This window comes from Dendropsophus ebraccatus, chromosome 1 (genome assembly GCF_027789765.1).
Source record: "Dendropsophus ebraccatus isolate aDenEbr1 chromosome 1, aDenEbr1.pat, whole genome shotgun sequence".
NCBI classification, from domain to species: domain Eukaryota; kingdom Metazoa; phylum Chordata; class Amphibia; order Anura; family Hylidae; genus Dendropsophus; species Dendropsophus ebraccatus.
Window position 1 is genome coordinate 15,656,701 of NC_091454.1, and position 20,413 is coordinate 15,677,113.

Here is a 20,413-nt window from a genome sequence, read left to right on the forward strand (position 1 = left end):
ATTGAAGGTGTTTAAATAGCGTTAGAAGAAGTGTTAGTTTTGCCCTTAGTTAAAATGGTGGCTGCCGTCATCTCCTTCTCTCTGACTCCGCCCCCCCCCTGATCATGTGACCAGCACACTCCCAGGCAAATAGCGTTTGCCCTGTGAGAGCAGCAGCAGAGCTGTCAGTAACACAGCAGAGGTGAGTGCTGATCCCGGCTAATCCCTATATTAGACTATTATATGTGTCCCTATCTGTCTATAAGGACTTTCTTCACCTATACTGCTGGAACTTGTAGTTCCACTGGCACTATAGTGCACTTAAATGCAAAAAATGTAGGGATATGCAGTGTGCAAAAAAAGTTATAATTTTTAATATATATATTTATATTATTTTTCATTTTTTTTACATACAATAAATATTCAGTTTTCTTAGTTTTTGTAAAATTTTATTTTAAATAGTAAAAAAAAGTAATTATAAAAAAAACCCAATCATTTAAAAAAAAATAATTGGAAAAAAATTTCTATTAGTGTCCCTTGAAGTCCTTGTTATATTGGGGCCTGGTGTCCCGGTGGTTAGTACTGTAGATTGTACTTACCTGTAGGACGTCTTTGCCTGTTACATTAGGTTGCCTTTGCTAGGACATATAAACTTTTCTTACTACCTACCCATGGCCCTTCAGCTGTTGCAAAACTACAATTCCCAGCATGCCTGGACAGCCAGGCATGCTGGGAATTGTAGTTTTGCAACAGCCACAGGTTCCTGATCACTCCAGCCACAACTACAACTCCCATCATGCATACAGTGGTAGTTCTGTCTATTTATTTTACGTTTCTTTTGTTATATTATTTTCCTATTTGTTATTATTCTGCTTTTTACATTCCCCCCTCTTTATTACCTCATATACATTTCTAGTTTTTTTTTTATGACTCCTCTGCTTTTTATGCTTCGTCTTTTATAGCATGTATTTTATATATATTAGCACTCTGCGTGTTATGTTTCCTGTTGTATTATTGCTGTCTGGGTTTTACGTTGCCTTTTTACACTGCAGATGGCTCCACGCCCATAGGAATCTGTATACCCCTCCCTTTTGGTTACACAACTTTTCCTACTAGGCGGTGCCATGATAACTGGGGTGAAGTTGACTTTCAGCTGTTACTAGGGGAAAGCTAGGGCTGATAATGTGGGAATAGACGGTGGGTGCAGATTCCTTTTCTCTCTGCAGGAGGAGATATTATATATTCTATTTCTACTCACTGTACAGGCAGGAGGTTTAGCTGCATAGGTTACATTCTGCAGTTGTTTCCAGTTGATGTTAATGGGGAGAACTTGTAGTCATTTGGGTGGATCAACATTTCTGATCATCGCTCTATATCATATATACTGTACATCACACTATATCATATACTGTACATCATACTATACCATACATGCTGTATATTCTATGTATCATAGTACACCGTACACCATACATATTGTATGTCATACTATACTATATATACTGTACACATCATGCTATACCATAATACTGTACACATCATGCTATACCATAATTCTGTACACATCATGCTATACCATAATACTGTACACATCATGCTATACCATACATACTGTACGCATCATACCATACATGCTATACATATCATACTATACCATACATGCTATACGCATCGTGCTATACCATACATACTGTACGCATCGTGCTATACCATACATACTGTATGCATCATACCATACATTCCATACCATACTGTACGCATCATGCTATACCATACAGTACATACTGTACGCATCATACCATACTGTACACATCATATTATACCACACATGCTGTACACATTTGCTATACACATAATACTATACCATACATACTGTACATATCATTCTATACACATCATGCTATACCATCTATATATTGTACACATAATGGTATACCATACAAACTCTACACATCATACTGTACACATGATGCTATACCATCCATACTGTAAATGTACATACTACATGGAGTTGCTACTTCAGCTATTTCCTAACTTTTTCAGCAAGGTCACTTGTAAGTATAGCACTACAAGTCCTAACCAGTCGCCGACTATAGATACCACAGCCTTATCTGGTTGAGATGGGATACACCACGAAACATGGCTGCTCGTTCACGATAACACAACACACCCTCCGCTGCAGGTTTATGAGGCGTCTTGTACAATAGATGCTGGAGAAGTTTTTCTGGGATTATCTTGGAGATGAAAGGACATTCTGATGTGGGCGGACGCCCCTTGTCAGTATGGAATCCAGTCACACAATCATCTCTAATAATGGAGGGAGGACTGTGAATGTCGCTCCTAGCTGGGCGTCAGCAGTTCTGCTCAAGGGCGTATACATGGGACAGGGATGGGGAACTGTTGACCTCCAGCTGTTGCAAAATTACAATTCCCATCAAGCCTGGACTGCCAAAGCATCATGGGAATTGTATCTTTGCAACAGAGCCAAGGGTTCTCCATCCCTGACATAGGGTAATGGCCGGGAATACTGGCCTTGCTCCGAGTTAGTAGGCCTTGGACCAGTTTCTTCTAAGCACAATATGGCGGCCCATATTATAGTCTCACACTGGATCCGTTGATCCCAACTAACCGCATAATAGGGATCATTATACCATTCATAGGGACCATTATACCCAACATAGGGATCAATGTACCATCATAGGGGTCATTATACCCATTATAGGGGTCATATAAGAGCCATGGTTCAGCCATAATATAGGAAGAGAAAAGCCCTTATATAACATTCACGTGAAAGCAGCCTAGGCCTCAATTCAGACAGCCATTGTGGAACAATATATTTGGACCTATGTTATGGCCACAAGATGCAGACCACCCTATTTCAAGTGAGCCTATGTTTTTTTTAGTGATCTAGGCTTGGGTTGCCTATAATATGTGGGCTCAGGGTGTTTGTGAGACCCTCGTGTGTCAAACATAGCCTTGTTACCCATAGCAACCGTTCAGAATCCAGCTAATTTTCTATACTATTATCTTGTATAGTAAAAAAAAAAAAAAAAAAAGTCTTGAATGGTTGCTATGGGCAACAAGTATCCCAGGACCCCCCGCATTGGACGACCCGAGTCACCCTTCCAGTTGGAGAGTTCCCCCTGCTTGATCATCCACTCTCTATAGAAGTGAATGGGAGTGTTAGGGAGGGATATGCTTACCCTGATGTTTCCACTACTTCTATTAAGTTCAAAAAAAGTTTAAAAAAAAATGGCCGCTGGGAGACCCCCTTTAAGGTGGTATGATAAGGGGCAGATTTTGGTTTATTAAGGCATGTATAGTGTTGCTTATTATTTGATCTTGCCATCTGTCCATGCATTAAAAAATATTGCAAAAGTATACACGTCCTTTAAGTTCTAACTATATCTCCTTTCTCCCGCAGTACAATGCCTTCTTGGGCTCCCGCCGTAGGCCTCACTTTTCTGCCGCATGTGGGGGGAATACTTGGAGGACTCATCACCCGTAAGGAAGTGAAAACTTGGTACACCACACTGGTAAAGCCATCATGGCGCCCTCCTAACTGGATGTTTGGACCAGTGTGGACAACCTTATATACGTCCATGGGGTACGTAATAAAAAATGACAGAAAAAATAACATTTAAAGGGGGTTTACCTCCTCGATTTGCAGCTGTCTCATTCTTCCACACTTTATACTGCAGCCCCAATACTTGTTCAGGGGGAATGAAAGGGATCTTGAAGGGGTAGTCCAGCAAAACATTTTTTTTTCTGGTGGCACAAAATTATATAGATTTGTAATTTACTTCTATTAAAAAATCTCTAGTCTTCCAGTACTTATCAGCTGCTGTACGCCCTGCAGGAGGTGGTGTATTTATTCCAGTCTGACACAGTGCTCTCTGCTGCCACCTCTGTCCATGTCAGGAACTGTCCAGAGCAGGAGAGAGTTTTCTGGTTCAATGTTTTTATTATTATTTTTTAAGAACATATTACAAAAGAGAAAATCTATAAGCACTGACTTTAGTGCCAACAGTAAAGTTAACATGTTTGTACAACAAGCTAACATGCTACTGCTCTGGACAGTTCCTGACATGGACAGAGGGGGCAGCAGAGAGCACTGTGTCAGACTGAAAAGAATACACCACTTCCTGCAGGACATACAGTTGCTGGTAAGTACTGGAAGACTGGAGATTTTTTGAATAGAAGTAAATTACAAATCTCTGGTACTTTCCGACACTGGTTGATTGGAAATATATTTTTTCCCCCCGCTGGAATACCCCTTTTAAGAGGTTGATCATTAAAGCTGAACATAGTGCCCCCAATACCTCTGCTTTCTGTCAGTGTAAAGAAATGTTCTTATTATCTATAGGGTAAAATCCCATCCTGACAGTGTCATTTCACAACAGTGTATTGATAAACCTCAGTTATATGGATCCGTATTACGGATGAGATTGCATCAGTTTCTCTATACAGTGAATACTGACGGTCCGTCTATTCTATGCAGCTAAATAAAATACACTTGGAAGAACTGATGCAATACAGATGAAATACTGAGCACCTACTGATGCAATACAGATCGCATACCATACATATTTTATTCTCTCTCCATAGACTTTAATGGGAGGCGGATGAAAGCGGCACGTGCTGTGTTTTTAAATATGTGCATAATTTATGTGCCTATGTGAATAGCCTCCTATAGTAACATCACCTCCATATTGGGCCCGTTCACACTACGGAATCGGCGCAAAATTCCTTGCGAAACCCCCACACGCAGACTCGGCACCGAATCCTTCCTGCAGGCAGCATTTGATTCCGTAGTGTGAACGGGCCCTTACAATCTGGAGAAATAACTGATAAAATATAGATGCAAATTATACTGAAAGTGGTCTAAGAGCATGTTCACATGGTTAAAGGGGTACTTATTCTTTCAAATCAACTGGTTTCAGAAAGTTATACAGATTTGTAATTTACTTCTTTTTAAAAATTTAAATTCTTCCAATACTTATCTGCTGCTGTCTGTTCTGCAGGAAGTGGTGTATTCTATCCAGTTTAAAACAGTGCTCTCTGCTGCCACCTCTGTCCATGTCAGGAACTGTCCAGAGCAGGTTTTCTATGAGAATGTTCTACTACTCTGGACAGTTTCTGATATGGACTGAGGTGGCAGCAGAGAGTACCGTGTAATGCTACGTTTACATGGGACGATAATTGGCCTGATCGCACGATTAACTATGTCGGAGTAACGTTTTTTTTTTTTAAAATAACGATCAGCGTTTAGACAATGCGATATATGCGGCGATCGTTTTGCGATCGTTTTAAGATTGCCCGGCCCCCCGCTCATCCGCAGCCCCCTGCGCCGGCTCGATCGCCGCTCCCATCGCCACCCCGGCCGCCAGGGGAGCTGGGAATTTCAAACAGCTCCTCTTCAGCCAATCAATGCTGCCGTGCATTGATTGGCTGAAGAGGGGAGCCGGGAATTTCGAACACCCGCTACGCCGAGCAGGTAAGGTATGCTCGCGGCGGGGGTGGCGATCGGAGGGGTGGCGATCAAGCCAGCAGGGGGCTGGGCTGCGGATGGGCGGGGGGCCGGGCTGCGGGCGGCCGGACTTTCGCGACAACTGTTTACACGGAACGATCTGCGAATCTTTTACGAACGATGATTTGAGAACATGTTGAAAGATCAAAATGAACGATTTCTCGTTCGTCGTTTGATCGTTCGCTGCGTTTACACGTACGATTATCGTTCAAATTTGATCATTATCGCGCAAATTCGCACGATAATCGTTACGTGTAAACGCACCATAAGACTGGAAATAATACACCACTACAGGACATACAGCAGCTGATAAGTACTGGTTTTGATTAGAAACTGGTGCAGAGGGGGTTAATAGAAAAAAAAAAAAAAGATGGAGACACTCTTTTAAGAACTTTCCATTTAAAGAGTTTATATGTTTTTATTTTCATATTTTGAAGTGGAATTTTTAAATTAAACTAATAATCCTGAATTTTTATTTTCCTGGTTTAGTTATGGTTCTTACCTGATCTATAAGGAGTTGGGTGGATTCACAGAAGACGCTGTGGTGCCACTAGGGCTGTACGCGGGACAGCTGGCACTTAACTGGGCCTGGACTCCCATTTTCTTTGGCGCCCACAAACTCGGCTGGGTAAGTGTTAATATATAACATAGGCAATGATGGGCGGAGCAGTGACAACGGCTCGGCCATCCTATTGGCTATAGAAGACGGGTCACTGTTGGATTAGGAACGTGAAGCTCCTTTAACCAGATTGAGAGAATTGAGCAAAAGTAATTTTTGTGGAGCTCCCCTTTAAAAATTTTTTCTTTTTTTTTTTTTTTACAGGCGATGGTTGAGCTGGGCCTTCTCACCGGCACAGCCGTCCTTACAACCGTGTCCTGGTATCCGATCAGCAAGACGGCCGCCTACCTGATGATCCCTTACCTGGCCTGGTTGTCACTAGCGTCTTCCCTGAACTACGTCATCTGGAGGGACAATAAGGACAAATCAGAATGAGGAGAATGTAGACATCAATCCGAACAAAACCCAGAATGAAGTTTGTTTTTTTTATACATATAATGTGACTTTTCTTTGCACTCTTGTCTATTGCCACACACCAGCAGAACACTAATAATGTGGCCGTATCTGGGCATGATGGTGCCCGATTCCTTCCCGTGCCTTAGTCATGTGACCATTGCTAATAATAAAAGACAATGCAAATAAGGTCTGCCCGCCTCTATCTGCTTCTTGAAGACATTTAAGGGGGAGATTTATCAAACATGGTGTAAAGTAGAACTGGCTCAGTTGCCCCTAGCAACCAATCAGATTCCACCTTTCATTTTCCAAAGAGTCTGTGAGGAATGAAAGATGGAATCGGATTGGTTGCTAGGGGCAACTGAGCAAGTCTCACTTTACACCATGTTTGATAACTCTCCCCCTTAGTGACTTGTGATGGATCATACATGTTTGTGTAGGGTAATGTCTCTGTCACAGAGAAGTGTAAAGAAGATGGATACGCAAATAACTCTGACACCACCTTTTTGAGGTAGCTGTCCCTTTAAGTCAGTGTCTGACTTTGATTTAGAGTTCAGGGTGTCAAACCTTAATACACAGTGGGCCAAAATTAAAAGCTTGGACAGAGCTGCGGGCCAACCATGATCTTTTATGAAGCGTGCAAGCATCTTTTCTGGCCCTTTCAGAGCAGTGTGCCGTGTTCCTTGCACCTTCTGACTGGTGTGCGTCACCCAGTGCTTTGCACTACGATAAATGATATGGTAAATCTCCACAATAGTGTCCCACATAGTAGCCCTCCTAATGGTGCCCCATATAGATGTCAGCCTCCCATTGTGCTCCATATGGTGCCTCACATAGTAATAGTGCTGCAAAAAGTAGCCAGCCCCCACATTAGTGATCAGTGTCCCATATAGTAACCAGCCCCCATAATGATGATTATTGCCCCATATAGTAGCCAGCCCCCACATTAGTGATTAGTGTCCCATATAGTAACCAGCCCCCACATTAGTGATCAGTGTCCCATATAGTAGCCAGCCCCCATAATGATGATTATTGCCCCATATAGTAGCCAGCCCCCACATTAGTGATTAGTGTCCCATATAGTAACCAGCCCCCACATTAGTGATTAGTGTCCCATATAGTAGCCAGCCCCCACATTAGTGTCCCATATAGTAGCCAGCCTATATATTTTTGCTTATATAGTGCTTCTGCAGAGGTTCTTTTATATAGCTTGTGCTTACCTAGTTTAGCTGAAGTTTTATTCATATTGATTCCTATTTCCACATTGAAATGATTTCCTAATTCATTAGTGGGTTGGGGGTCAGCTCACATTATATGCGTTTTTATTGTATAACTAGAATACATGAGAGATAGCAACAGTATTCAGATAGAGCTGGATGGGGAGGGTTCTGGGATCTGCAAGGTGATGATGTCATATTGTAGGTTTGCAGGAAGTCAGCTGACCCCTGACAGATCACTTCCTGAAACACATGACGCCATGTACTTTTTTCCTGGTGGTAACATGACCCATCTACATTAATGAAATGTATGGAGGGAGCAGAGCTGGAATGAAACAGATGGCACTGTAGGAATAGTAGAGGTAAATGGGCATTATATGTAATGCAGCTACCTCCTGAAGCTCATCCCTAGACATGAGACATAACCTTCTTGGCCAGCATGTTACTTTAAACAATAAAAAAAAAGAAGTGTAGTTTTGCAACAGGTTGAGAAACACAGCTCTAGGTAACTTCCCTTTAATAGCGTTCTGATCAGTACAATTGTTATAGCGTAAACGAATCCACATGACCATTAGGGGAAGTGACGACATCCACACCCTCCAGCAGCCTGTACTTCCCTCCCTTCCAGAAACAGTGTAATGAGCAAAAATCCATGTATAGTAATAGGAAACCATGGAGGAGGGAGAGGAGGGAGGCGCAGCTGCAGATTTCCAGTAATTTAGTGGATTTAAATGAGAAAAAAGGGGGAGAAGCAGCAGAGAGAGAGAGAGAGAGATTTAAAGCCAAAGCCAGGAATAGACTATAAACAGGGAACAGGTCATAAAGGAAAGACAGATCTATCCTCTTTTCAAATCCATTCCTGGCTTTGGCTTAAAAAATCTGTCAGATATTTGTGTAAACGCACCATTATACTAAACCAGCAAGAATGACGAGAGGAAAATTACCCATAATGCACACAGAGGGGTCACACATTATTTTATATATGAAAAAAAAATCATTGCAGAGATCCAGCTGGTATACAGTCTTACAGGCAATGCTCCCTGGGAAAATATATGCAAATATAAGATTCCTAACACCAGCTGGATATCCACACTGAGAACCATTACCAGCTCCAGAGCTGCATCAAAGGCCTCGCATTGAGGAACCTGTTCTGTACTGATGTGTGGCGGCGCAGAGGCTGCTGTAATCACAGGGAACAAAGGAGGCTATTTAAAGGGGTTATCCACCTAAGAGCAGAAAAAAATAAAATAAAATGAAATGCTAGCTGATCTTACTCACCAAGTCCCCCTTAGTATTTTGAGCCGTCTCCCTTCTTTCTAGCTGCCGCCATTTCTGAGTTACAAGATTTTCAAAAAGCTGGTCTATATTCAAGATGGCGCCGGCCAGGAAACTACATTTCCCATCATGCATTTCCCTGATTGGTCTGTTTGCGTACTCACTCCCTTAGCTTTCTTTCCCGCCCACTGCTGCCATTACTATTGCACAGTAAACACAGGACTGTTTTTTCACTGATTTTGCATCACATCACCCCAGTATATATTCCATACTAGCTGGTGATGTAGAAGAGCTGATGCGCGCATGGTGTAGCAGAGCTGACGCGCACATGGTGTAGCTATGTGCTACATAACTGGCATCTGTTTACCGGGGGTGGGAGGTGTAATGTAGGTTTAGATCTTTGCTTGCTGACTGTGAATAAAAACATTCTAGTTCCTTCCAGACTCTTCCTCTATAACACTTACAATATACAGAGCTGTGACACAAAGACAGGTACATATGCCTGCATATGTGGGGGTGGGGCTTTCCAGGCGATTGTTAGATTGTCTGGGCAGCCCATAGGAGACAGTATCGCTGATCTCAGGAAGACCAGCCAAAAACAGCAACACTGCCGGCGCTCAGTGCAGTGAAGTCCTAGGTGCATTGCCCCCTGGGAAACATGAATATGCAAAAGAAGAGCCCGTGGATCAGCTTGATCCAAAACGCGTTAGTTTATTAGGTTTCTTCTGCGCTTTTTACTGTATAGATTTTGCATGTTATTTGGATTTGACATTTTAATGAACATTTAATACCAATAAATACTGGTACATAGGACTCCTTCGCTATTCTCCTTGGATCAGTGCAGAGGCTGCTGGAATCACAGGGAACCAGAAGCTGAGTCATGTGACGTTCTCAATGGCAATTTTTTTTAGGAACATTGACTAAAGGTTTGTTCATGTTAGGAAAAACATGGCCGACTTTTTCCAAAAAAAGCATCACCACATGGCTCTACAGGTTGTGTGCGGTATTGCAACTCAGCCTCCATACTTTCATAGTTGAAAGTTGAACTGCAATACCAGACAAAACCTGAGGACAGGTGTGGCGCTGTTTTTGGAATCTTGGACAAGGGAAACATAGAGCAATAATAATAAAAAACAGAGTCCATTGACTACGTAAATGAGTTTAATCTTCTTGAATATAACAAAGTGAGAAGCATGAGTAAATCTGTGAAGAGATATCGGTGAGGTGTATGAAACATTAACATTGCTTTAACCATTACAACTCCTGGTTCTGAAACCAGGTACATGCAACCCGCAGCTTCCCAGTCTCCTCGGTGCAGTGACAGCTGAAAAACTGCGACGTACCAAAAGGCAGAGTGAAAAAACAGCAGAAAACGACAGAAGCGCTCCGACTATAACCCATAAAAGTAACCAAAAATCTGAAGCAGGGACTTGCCTCGAATGCCCTTCCAGATTGCATCTGTGTCCGAGCAGGGAAGGCATTTTGTTTTTTTTTAGTCTCCCCTTTAAGGCCTTAAGTGCTATAGCGGCTGTAAACAACGGCAGGGCGTATGATTTACAACAGGATGAAACATTTCCCTCAACAGGGCTGTGTAGGATAAGTGCTAATTTCTTCCAGAAAAACAGCGCCACCCTTATTCACAGGCGGTGCTGGGTATTGCAGTGTTCAACTGCAATACCAGACACGGCCTGTAAACAAGAGTGGCGCTGTTTCCAGAAACAAAGCATACTAATCGTGGAGAAGTCCTTTAATCGCAGTAATACCTCAAGAGCTGTGTAATATTATATACAATAACGCTATGCTGTGACCCCGCAGATGTTACCGCCACGGCTTGTATTTGGATATTGCTAATTATACAAAGTCCAGGAAGCTTCCCCCCCCCCCATTAAACGTGGATATAGCGGTCCATTCATCATTAAAGGATGGCGGTCACGTGGCAATTGTCTGTTTCGTCTAAGAACAGCGTGCTGAAGATGTCGTTGAAGAAGGTGGGGTGGTACTTGCAGGCCCTGGCGCAGTCGGGGTTAAAGTTCACCTCTAGAATTTGCGGCTGCATCACTCGCTTCCCTGAAAGGAGACAAAATGCTTAAGATTCTGAATCTCACGTCGTAGAGATGGGGCTGTCTCTCTCCTGTGTGACTGAGTTTAAAGTAAGTATATAAAGCTATGTGTCTCCATGGTAACAGACTACAACACACCTTTTTTGTAGTCAGATCCTGCATCCTCTCCCTTACTATAGGTTAGCATGAAGACAGACATATTGGAAAAGAGACTAAAGGGTCAGATTACACAAAGGGTTTGTTTATAGTCTGTAGCCATGGAGACACTTCGGTCTGCATAGGAGCTGTATACTAAAAAACACACACACACTCACACACTATAAAACTGCGTCTATAGACAGTACAAGAAAAAGATCAGTGCATAGGAATGTATACAAAAACTCTGTGCATTGAGCTCCCTCTAGTGGTGATTGCAGGAAATTGCCCCATCTCATCTGCAGAGCAACCAATAGGAGCATTTCTGGAAGGAATGAAGCCTACAGGCCTCCATAGTCATTAGAGTAAGGTTTTCCTGAACTTCCAGACTCTCTAACGTGTAAGGCGACCTACTGCCTCTTCCCTAACAGATGAAATCAGTGGAGAAAGGGATTGAACACGTTGGATCTACTCTGTCCGACCTGAACATTCATGTGTCTGGAGGGATCAGCAAAGACGGCTCGTGTATGGCCACCGTCGGCAGAGTGTGCGGTCATACCTTCACTATCGGTGTCCCACTTCAGCATCAGGTCTATGGCGTAGATGGCTCGGGATGACTGGTAGTCGCAGATGCCCAGAGGAGCCGGCTTGGATGTTGCTGCTTGAAATAATTCTCCAAAGCTTTTAAACAATTCGGCCTGGTGGTAAATAAAACAAATGGAAACAATGGAGCGTGTATCATGTGATAACTGGGGAGGTATAAAGCATGTACTGTAGATACTGGAAACAGAATGGCTCATAGGGGGCGCTTTAACTGAATGACAGAATGATGGTGGGTGTCCAGTGCGTGTAGAGTGTGTTAGTAATATGTGCAGTTAGTGTCCAGTGTATAGTATGTGTCTAGAATACATAGTTGCACACATTTGAAATTTTTTTCCAGGGACACTTTATCGTTAAATGGGTGTGGCTTACTGTGGGTGTGGCCTATCATGGGTGTGGGTTAAAAATTTTCCAGTTAGAATTTACAGTCAGAACAACACAAAAGGAGCATTACACACTCCAGTATTAGGTCCCCAGTATATTACACACCCCAGTATTAGGTCCCCAGTATATTACACACCCCAGTTTCAGGTCCCCAGTATATTACACACCCTTCTCAGAGCAGGCTGAGACTCAGATGACTGACTGTACACACTGGTAGTTTATACCCATATGAGGCAGCTGCACCTCATATCATACTACTACCCCCTTCATCCTCCTGCCCCTCCATCATCACAGTACTACCCCTCTCATCCTCCTGCCCCTCCATCATACTACTTCCCCCTTCATCATCATACTACTACCCTCTTCATCCTCCTGCCCTTCCATCATTATCATAATACTTCCCCCTTCATCCCCCTCCTGTCCCTTCATCATTTTACCAGTACCCCCTTCAGCATCCTCTTGTCCCTTCTTCTGTATTTAAAAAAAAAAAAAAAAAACGGGACTGTTGGCAACTATGGGTATATAGTGTGTGAGGGTTGTGTGTGCGGTATCTCCCCATTGTGCCAGTGGTGTGTACGGTATGACAGTAGTGTGTAGTATGTGCGGTGCTGCATAGATGGTGTAAGTGGCGGAGACAAGGTCACTGATGATAATGGTTCTATGATGTATCTCAGTATCTCGGAATGTAATAGGACTCTCTGCTCATAAATGCCGATCTTACCTCCCGGTCTGGCCCTGCCTGCAGTAGAGACCCTGTTATGAGTAGATGCCATGACACTACAGTCCGCAGGTTAGCGAAGGCAGCAGTAGGCCGCAGCACATACCTCTATAGACTTCCAGGGATAATCGGGATACTGCTTCTCAAACATGGGAATAAATTCATCACAGTGAATCTACGACACAAAACAAGAAGAAGCCGATCATAGAGTTTGGCATTTAAAGGAGAAGGCCGGCAAAATTTTTATTTAAGTATTGTATTGCCCCCCAAAAGTTATACAAATCCCCAATATACACTTATTACGAGAAATGCTTATAAAGTGCTTTTTTCCCTGCACTTACTACTGCCTCAAGGCTTCACTTCCTGGATGACATGGAGATGTCACTTCCTGGATAACACGGTGATGTCCCTTCCTGGATAACACGGTGATGTCCCTTCCTGGATAACACGGCGATGTCCCTTCCTGGATAACACGGTGATGTCACAACCCGACTCCCAGAGCTGTGCGGGCTGTGGCTGCTGGAGAGGATGATGGCAGGGGGATGGTCAGTGTCCCTCCAGTGCCCTGTGTCCCTCAGTGTCCCTCTGCCATCATCCTCTCCAGCAGCCACAGCCGGCACAGCTCTAGGAGTCGGGTCGTGATATCACCATGTTATCCAGGAAGTGACATCACCATGTTATCCAGGAAGTGACATCACCATGTTATCCAGGAAGTGACATCACCATGTTATCCAGGAAGTGACATCACCATGTTATCCAGGAAGTGAAGCCTTGATGCAGTAGTAAGTGCAGGGGAAAAAAAAGCACTTTATAAGCATTTCCCGTAATAAGTGTATATTGGGGATTTGTATAACTTTTGGGGGGCAATAGAATACAATATTCCTTTAAAAGTAGTTCTCCACTATGAACAATCCCTTTTAGAGGGATTCCCTAACAAAGTGTCCTCCTGCCCGGACCCCCAGCGATCGGCCGTGATCTAAGGGAAAACACTGCAACTTCCCTGCCGCGCCAACACAGGTCAAATCCCAACACTGACCATATTAGACGCTACATGCTGGGAGTTGTAGTTCCACCACAAGTTGTAGACAGCTGCTTGATCCACCCTCTACAGTCACGGATGGTAATGTTACCTGCTTCAGCTGCACATTGGAGGCGTAGTTCATGACAGTGAAGTGTTTCTCATAGTCATCTAAGTCATCGAGCGAGAACGGCCTGTGGGGAACAAAGAGGATAACTCTACTTATGGAGGTACTCTGTACACATATATTCTTCATTTTGTTACTTATTATGCAGCTAGTCAGCCACATAGTCCCTCCTATCTGAAAATTCCCAGAATCTTTTCCTTCAGTTGGGTCATGTGATCTCAAGGTGACCCCCCTGGAAAGTACATGTGTTTCTGTGTTCTTAATGGGATCACCATGACAACCAGCAGAACATCCTGTAGGACGACGCTGCATGGAATGTTCCACTGAAGCTCTCCACGGGGGGAGACAGACGATCCCATTACAGTTATACAGTATAATGAACTGAATGACACTATACATGCAATCTCTAAGGTGAAGATGAGGATTATTACACTGTTCTCCCAGCAGGCAGAGATAGTACCGGCTCTAGCTGCCCTTGTGATGCTGTGCTGATGCATCATGGGACTGAGAGCAGATTTAAAATCTAAAAGTCAAGATAGGGTCACATGACCCTGCTTCAGTAATGTATTGATACAGCTGAGCTGGGATGAAACAGATGACGCTACAGAAACAGCAATGGCGAGTGTGCATTACATTGGAGAAAAATAATCTGTATATATCTGTGGAGGCCAGGAGATCTGATAGATAAGATTTACCTGTTAGCAAATCTTAGCCAGAAGACATTGTAGGCATAGAGCTTGAGGGGTCGTACAGAGCGGAGAAGCACAATGTAGCGGATGTCAAATTTTACCATCCCAACATCATCCCGGTGGAAGAGCACTGGGTTCTCTATGTACTTAGACACAACCTGAGAAATATAGGAACACAAAACATTATTCTGGCAAAATGGCTATATAGATAGATGGATGTCCCACAGGCTAAAGAGATGTAAAGTGCATATAAAGAATATTCACATATATATGTAAAGTACATATATATATATATATATATATATATATATACGCACACAAACACACAGGAAAGAGTATAAAGAATACATATATAAGAATACAAAATAACTGAAAAATACGAAAAGAATAAAAAAAAAAAAAAAAGATAAAAAAAATAGTACATATAAAGAATATCCACATATACATGTAAAGTATATATATATATATATATATATATATATATATATATATATATACACGCACACACAAGAATATAAAGAATACAAAATAACTGAAAAATACAAAAATAAGAAAAAAAAAAAAGTACATATAAAGAGTATTTAAATATACATACACACATAGAAATATAAAAAATACATATATAAAATACAAAATAAGATTTTAAAGGGAAGGTATGTATATTTTTTAACAAATAACCACAGATACATATTCCTTTTTTCTAAACAATTACTACTTTCTGATTGTAGAGTTTCCACAACAAACAACATACTGTAGACTTCTACAGGGGAGTGTTGTGGGCATGCTCTCTGCTGTGACCATCACCTATTGTGAATGGCCTGATCCCATCTTGTCAATATAGCGGTGTCACCTTTCATTGTATTCCTGTCTGTGATGATAGGTAAAAGACTGCTGGGAAATAACAAAACATGACGTGTCGGATTATTATTATTAGGTTTAGTGGTAAGAATGGAAACCGCACTATTTCAGATTAGTAATAAATTTAAATAATTTAGAAACAAAATAAAAATCATAAAAAAAATTCTTCATTTTCAGAGGTCATTTTTCAGGGTAATTTTCAGAGGACAGGTTCCCTTTAAGAGGTTAGTATATCCATACACACAGCTGGCAGGAGACTGTTGTGTTCTTTGGGCCGGGGCCAGTACTGGGAAGTGTGCAGGAACTAGTCGTGCCACCATGACGCATCCTCTGTTGGAAGGAGACTGTTACATGATCCAACATGAGGCACTAACCTTTGGCGTGCTCTCCCGCTGACGTATGATATAAGACAGGTTGGTTGTGACATGCGTGTCCAGACTCCGGGCAAGGTTCCAGGGCTTGCAGATCCAGTGATTGTCTTCTCCTCTGCAGAGACAATGGTAAGAGCTAAGTACAGCAATGGGCCTCCTGCATGTGACTGTGCATACATGGGTGCTACCTGCCAGGCAAATATTGGACTAGAAGCCTCCTGGTCACAGGACATTGGTAAAGTTGCCCATATACATCAGGCAGCTCATCCAGCCACCAGCTATCCCTCTATATACATGTACGCTCTTCCTGACTGAGCGTGCACGTGTTAAGAATAGGATAGTTTACAATAGATTGTACCTCTCCTCGCGTTGTTTGAAGTAGCTGATAAACTGCGGGAGTTCAGTCTGCAGATTAAAAGTGCGCGGCAGCCATTTTGGCCCTTGAGCTTCGCCGACCCTTCGAGAGATCGAGGCCAAGCAATCCTTAACCGTCAACAGATTCTCGCACGGGAACTGATTGAGAAGGACGTGAGGTCTCTCCATGCTGAGGGTCCTGGAATGATGAGAGTAGCATCTATTACCATATATACATCAAAAAAAGAATTTGCCCCCTCCCCCGTCCAGGATTTTCTTATTATTGCGGATTTTATTAAAGTGATCTACGTACTGGAACCCCCAAAAAAATATCCAACGCCATTTACATCCTATGCAAAACATTGAAAGCATCTAAAATAAACCGATTAAATATTGTCTGGTATTGTGTCTCCAGCTCCTATAAGCTTCTATGTGTCTCCATGGTAACAGACTACAAACAAACCCTGTGTAGTCTGATGCTACAATTATATCCCTTTTCTATATCTCCTCTACTTTCTGCAAACATACACTAGGGTTGTGTTCCCTAACCAGTGCCTCTTCAGCTGTTGCCAAATCACAACTTCCATCATGTTGGAAGAACACTGCACTAGGTTACATGGAATTTAATTGAAATGGAATCTGTCACCTTGAAAATGTTATAGAGTAGGAGGAGCTGAGAAGATTGATATATAATTTAGTGGGAAAAGATTCAGTATCACTAGTATTTTTTCTATCTAAAACTCTGCTCTGGGCTTAGGAGTCCAGTGGGTGGTCCTAATAAAAGAGACCGCCCACTGGACTCCCAAGCATAAAAACAAACAAGGATTGCAATCAACAAAATATATGTTCTGTTGACTCTTTAGATATATATATCAATCTGCTCAGCTCTTCCTGCTCTACAAAATGGTGGCCGCAGATTGGACCTTGATGGGGTCCCTTTAAGGGAGGAATCTGGCAGAAATGGGGTTTACAGGAAAGGACTGTGGAGTATATTTGACTGGTAACTTATCGGGCAGACTTAAAGGGAATCTCTGTGTAAGACTCACTTGTAATCTTTGATGTGGGAGAAGTTGAAGAGGATATCGGCTTCTTTCTCATTGTTTGTGAATACGAACCGAGGATGGTTCACGCCGCCCAGGACTTGCTGCATATCTGTGTAAACTCTGCAAGACAAAAAAGGGAGTATACGTCTACAGGGGCAGTGCTACACCAAAGTAATATTTCAGGACTTTGCCATAGATGGATATCAGAAAAACATGTCTGCTTTTTTTTTTTTTTTTTTTTTAGAAATGGCGCCACTCTTGTCTTCAGTTTGTGTGTGGTACTGTAGCTCAGTTTCATTAAAGAGAATGGAGTTGTAACACCATTCACAACCTGAGGACAAGAGGGGTGCTGTTATTTAGGAGCAGCTATAAGCTTGTCTTCAGCAAGCAATGAGAGTCAGCACTCAACCAAGTCTTCCTCCAAGTTCCGTAGGGGTCTTAGTAACTAGACCACCATTGACCTACAGTAAGCTTCTTTATGACACGTCAAAAGTTTTTTTTGAAGGTACACTGTAAGTGAATGAGACTGAACTGCAATACCACGTGCAGCCACTATGAAATGCATGGCGCTGTGCCTTGTAAAAAATGAGGATGCAGCAATCACTTGATCAATTGGTCAACTAGTGTAATACATTTCCTATATGTCAGATAAATTGCAGAAAGCTTACTTAAAGACTTTATTCTTGTCGTGTAGTGTAGGCTCCACGGGAAGGGGCAGCGACTCTTTATTCTCAGCAAAAATAGCCTAGAAATAACAATATAAATGATACATATTAAAAAATTGTTGCCAACCTTTAACCTTACCCTATGGCATCTAGATCCCAACCATACCTCATAATGGGCATCAGAGGGCTCCGGTGTATGGTGGTTGATGTGGGTAACATCCAGAGGTTGCCAAGGTAACAGCAGACAGCTCCGTATCAAAGGGTCGCTCACTCCGTAGGCATAATCCCGGGAAACTTCCTCTGTATATGCACAATAGTGAAAAAAAAACATTATCCGCTATAAAAAGTTTTGCACCAATATACACTGAAGTACTCTGCAAATAGTCTTGATGAAAAAAAATCTACTACCCATGTGTTGCCATAGTAACAGACTACAAACATACCCTGTGTAGTCAGGACCTGCAGTCCTAGGGGGAGTGTTATCGAGCAGTCTTAAAGTACTATTACACGGAACGATAATCGGCCGAATCGTCCTAATTGGGGCCGATTATCGCTCCGTGTAATAAATACAACGATCAGCCCATAACAATGATCATTGGCTGATCGTTGATATAGGTTTGAACTTATAATTGTCGGGCGCCGACCGCGCACCGCTACGTGTAATAACGGTGCGTGGCCGGCGGCTGACGATATACATTAACCTATCCAGGCTGCAGGGCTCCTCTTGCGGTCTTCTCCCCGGGTCCCTGGCGCTCCAACTTCAGAACGGCCTGTCTGAGCTGACAGGCCGCTCAGCCACAGGCCAAGACCGCCACGGCCAGTGATTGGCTTAGCAGCCTGTCAGTTGAGACAGGCCGCTCTGAATCTGGAGCGCGCGGGACTCAGGGAGAAGAGGACCACAGGAGCAGCCCTGGAGCCTGGACAGGTAATGTATAAAGTTAAGCAAGGCCTGCAAGGACATCGGTAACGATATCCCTGCAGCCCTTGTTAAACGATAATCGGGCCGTGTTATAGGCCCAGTAAACCGATCTAGCAGATCAGCGCTCGTTTATAGTTATTATCGGGCCTTAATCGGCCTGTGTAATAACACCCTTACAGTCTTGCATTCCTTGTTGCCCATAGCAACCAATCACAGCTTAGCTTTCATTTTACCACAGGTCATGATATATTTGAAAGCTGAGCTGTGACTGGTTGCTATGGGAAAGACTGCTTGATATCTCTCACTCATACATCTTTTGATTTGTCCCCTGCTTCTTACTGGGGATATGACATCAGGATCAGACTACACAAAGTTTGTATGTAGTCTGTTACCATGGCGACACGTGGAGCTGTAGACACAAAGTAATAGGAGTGTTTTAATGAAAATTATTTGGTATCAGATAAATTGGGACAACACAATGAACAGTTATGAGGGTTGTGGCTTACCTCCATTGCTCATGTCCCTCAGGGGCCACAGTATGGTGTATGCTAGCTGTTGTGGGATGTAAAAAAACGGAGCGGTACCAAACGTCGGCTCATCCGAGTGCTGGATTCTGGACCCAAACTCGTCCATTATATACCAGACCGGAACCTTCTCCTCTGCGGTCTGGGAAGAAAAGAGGGAGATATAACCAGGCACCTAGAACATAGAAGATGGCAGCACAATACCTAGAACATTATGTGCTATCACCGACATTATTATATGGATCCCTGAGAGTGAACCAGGCTCCTTTGTTAGAACAATTTTTTTTTTTTTTAAACAGCGCCACATGTCTTTACAGGCAGTGTCTGGTACTGCAGCCCAGCCCCATTAACCAATAGAGTGATTTAGCTATAGGTCACAAAGCACCCATTTTAACAGTATGATACACTACGGGTGCATTCACACTATGCTATAGGCAAGATGATATAGCCGATGGTGAAAAAAACCCTTTAAGAACCTCCTCTTACCCCATGAGAGAGCTGATAGGTCTGGTTATACTTCCACATGTCCTTCAGAACCATATCCACCACGTCCTCATCTGGAACTTCCCCATGAAACTCGATGCCCATGAGGTTGGCCATACGATGGAGGAGTCCAGGGACTTCGACCAGCTGGTGCCGAGCATGGTCCACGCGGTAGGTCCAGGCGTGGTCAATGAGAAAAATGCTGGAAAAAAAAAATATAAAGCTTACTTTGCAAATACTCTTGGCTAAAAAGCACTTCTCGTTTTATGTATGCAGCTCCTATGCTGACGGTAAACAAACTCAGTATAATCTGATCCTGAATCATAATCAGCTGATCGCCCAGGCTTTGACTTGTCAGGTCACACATATTCCCTGTAGTGGCCACTACAGGAGGATTGTAGTATTACATGCTGGTTATTTAAATGGAAATACAATGGCCAAGAGGAAGACCT

General features: G+C 42.9%; 2 protein-coding genes across 4 annotated transcripts in view; one reads left to right on the forward strand and one right to left on the reverse strand.

Moving 5' to 3' along the window:
* Nucleotides 1–96: 96 nt before the first annotated feature.
* On the forward strand, nucleotides 97–6,710 carry TSPO (translocator protein). Its single transcript, XM_069952486.1, has 4 exons — nucleotides 97–181; nucleotides 3,404–3,586; nucleotides 5,999–6,137; nucleotides 6,333–6,710. Exons 2-4 carry the CDS (start codon nucleotides 3,408–3,410, stop codon nucleotides 6,501–6,503), a joined length of 489 nt encoding a protein of 162 aa, XP_069808587.1. The 5' UTR covers nucleotides 97–181; nucleotides 3,404–3,407; the 3' UTR covers nucleotides 6,504–6,710.
* A 3,446-nt stretch (nucleotides 6,711–10,156) lies between these two features.
* Nucleotides 10,157–20,413, reverse strand: part of TTLL12 (tubulin tyrosine ligase like 12) — a 41,531-nt gene continuing 31,274 nt past the window's right edge. For all 3 annotated transcript variants that reach the window (XM_069952509.1, XM_069952514.1, XM_069952498.1), the window contains 12 exons: nucleotides 19,965–20,163; nucleotides 19,461–19,620; nucleotides 18,202–18,335; nucleotides 18,039–18,115; nucleotides 17,374–17,490; nucleotides 16,332–16,526; nucleotides 15,977–16,088; nucleotides 14,751–14,902; nucleotides 14,041–14,122; nucleotides 13,017–13,085; nucleotides 11,768–11,906; nucleotides 10,157–11,080 (listed from right to left, as the gene is read on the reverse strand). In XM_069952509.1, the coding sequence (XP_069808610.1) occupies nucleotides 10,929–11,080; nucleotides 11,768–11,906; nucleotides 13,017–13,085; nucleotides 14,041–14,122; nucleotides 14,751–14,902; nucleotides 15,977–16,088; nucleotides 16,332–16,526; nucleotides 17,374–17,490; nucleotides 18,039–18,115; nucleotides 18,202–18,335; nucleotides 19,461–19,620; nucleotides 19,965–20,163 (1,588 nt within the window). In that variant the 3' untranslated portion in view covers nucleotides 10,157–10,928. The remainder of the gene's footprint in view (nucleotides 11,081–11,767; nucleotides 11,907–13,016; nucleotides 13,086–14,040; nucleotides 14,123–14,750; nucleotides 14,903–15,976; nucleotides 16,089–16,331; nucleotides 16,527–17,373; nucleotides 17,491–18,038; nucleotides 18,116–18,201; nucleotides 18,336–19,460; nucleotides 19,621–19,964; nucleotides 20,164–20,413) is intronic.

Coding starts and splice junctions, on each gene's coding strand:
- TSPO (XM_069952486.1), top strand. CDS start 3,408: ATGCCTTCTTGGGCTCCCGCCGTAGGCCTCACTTTTCTGCCGCATGTG. Junction 3,587..5,998: donor ACCTTATATACGTCCATGGG/GTACGTAATAAA, acceptor TTCCTGGTTTAG/TTATGGTTCTTACCTGATCT. Junction 6,138..6,332: donor GCGCCCACAAACTCGGCTGG/GTAAGTGTTAAT, acceptor TTTTTTTTACAG/GCGATGGTTGAGCTGGGCCT.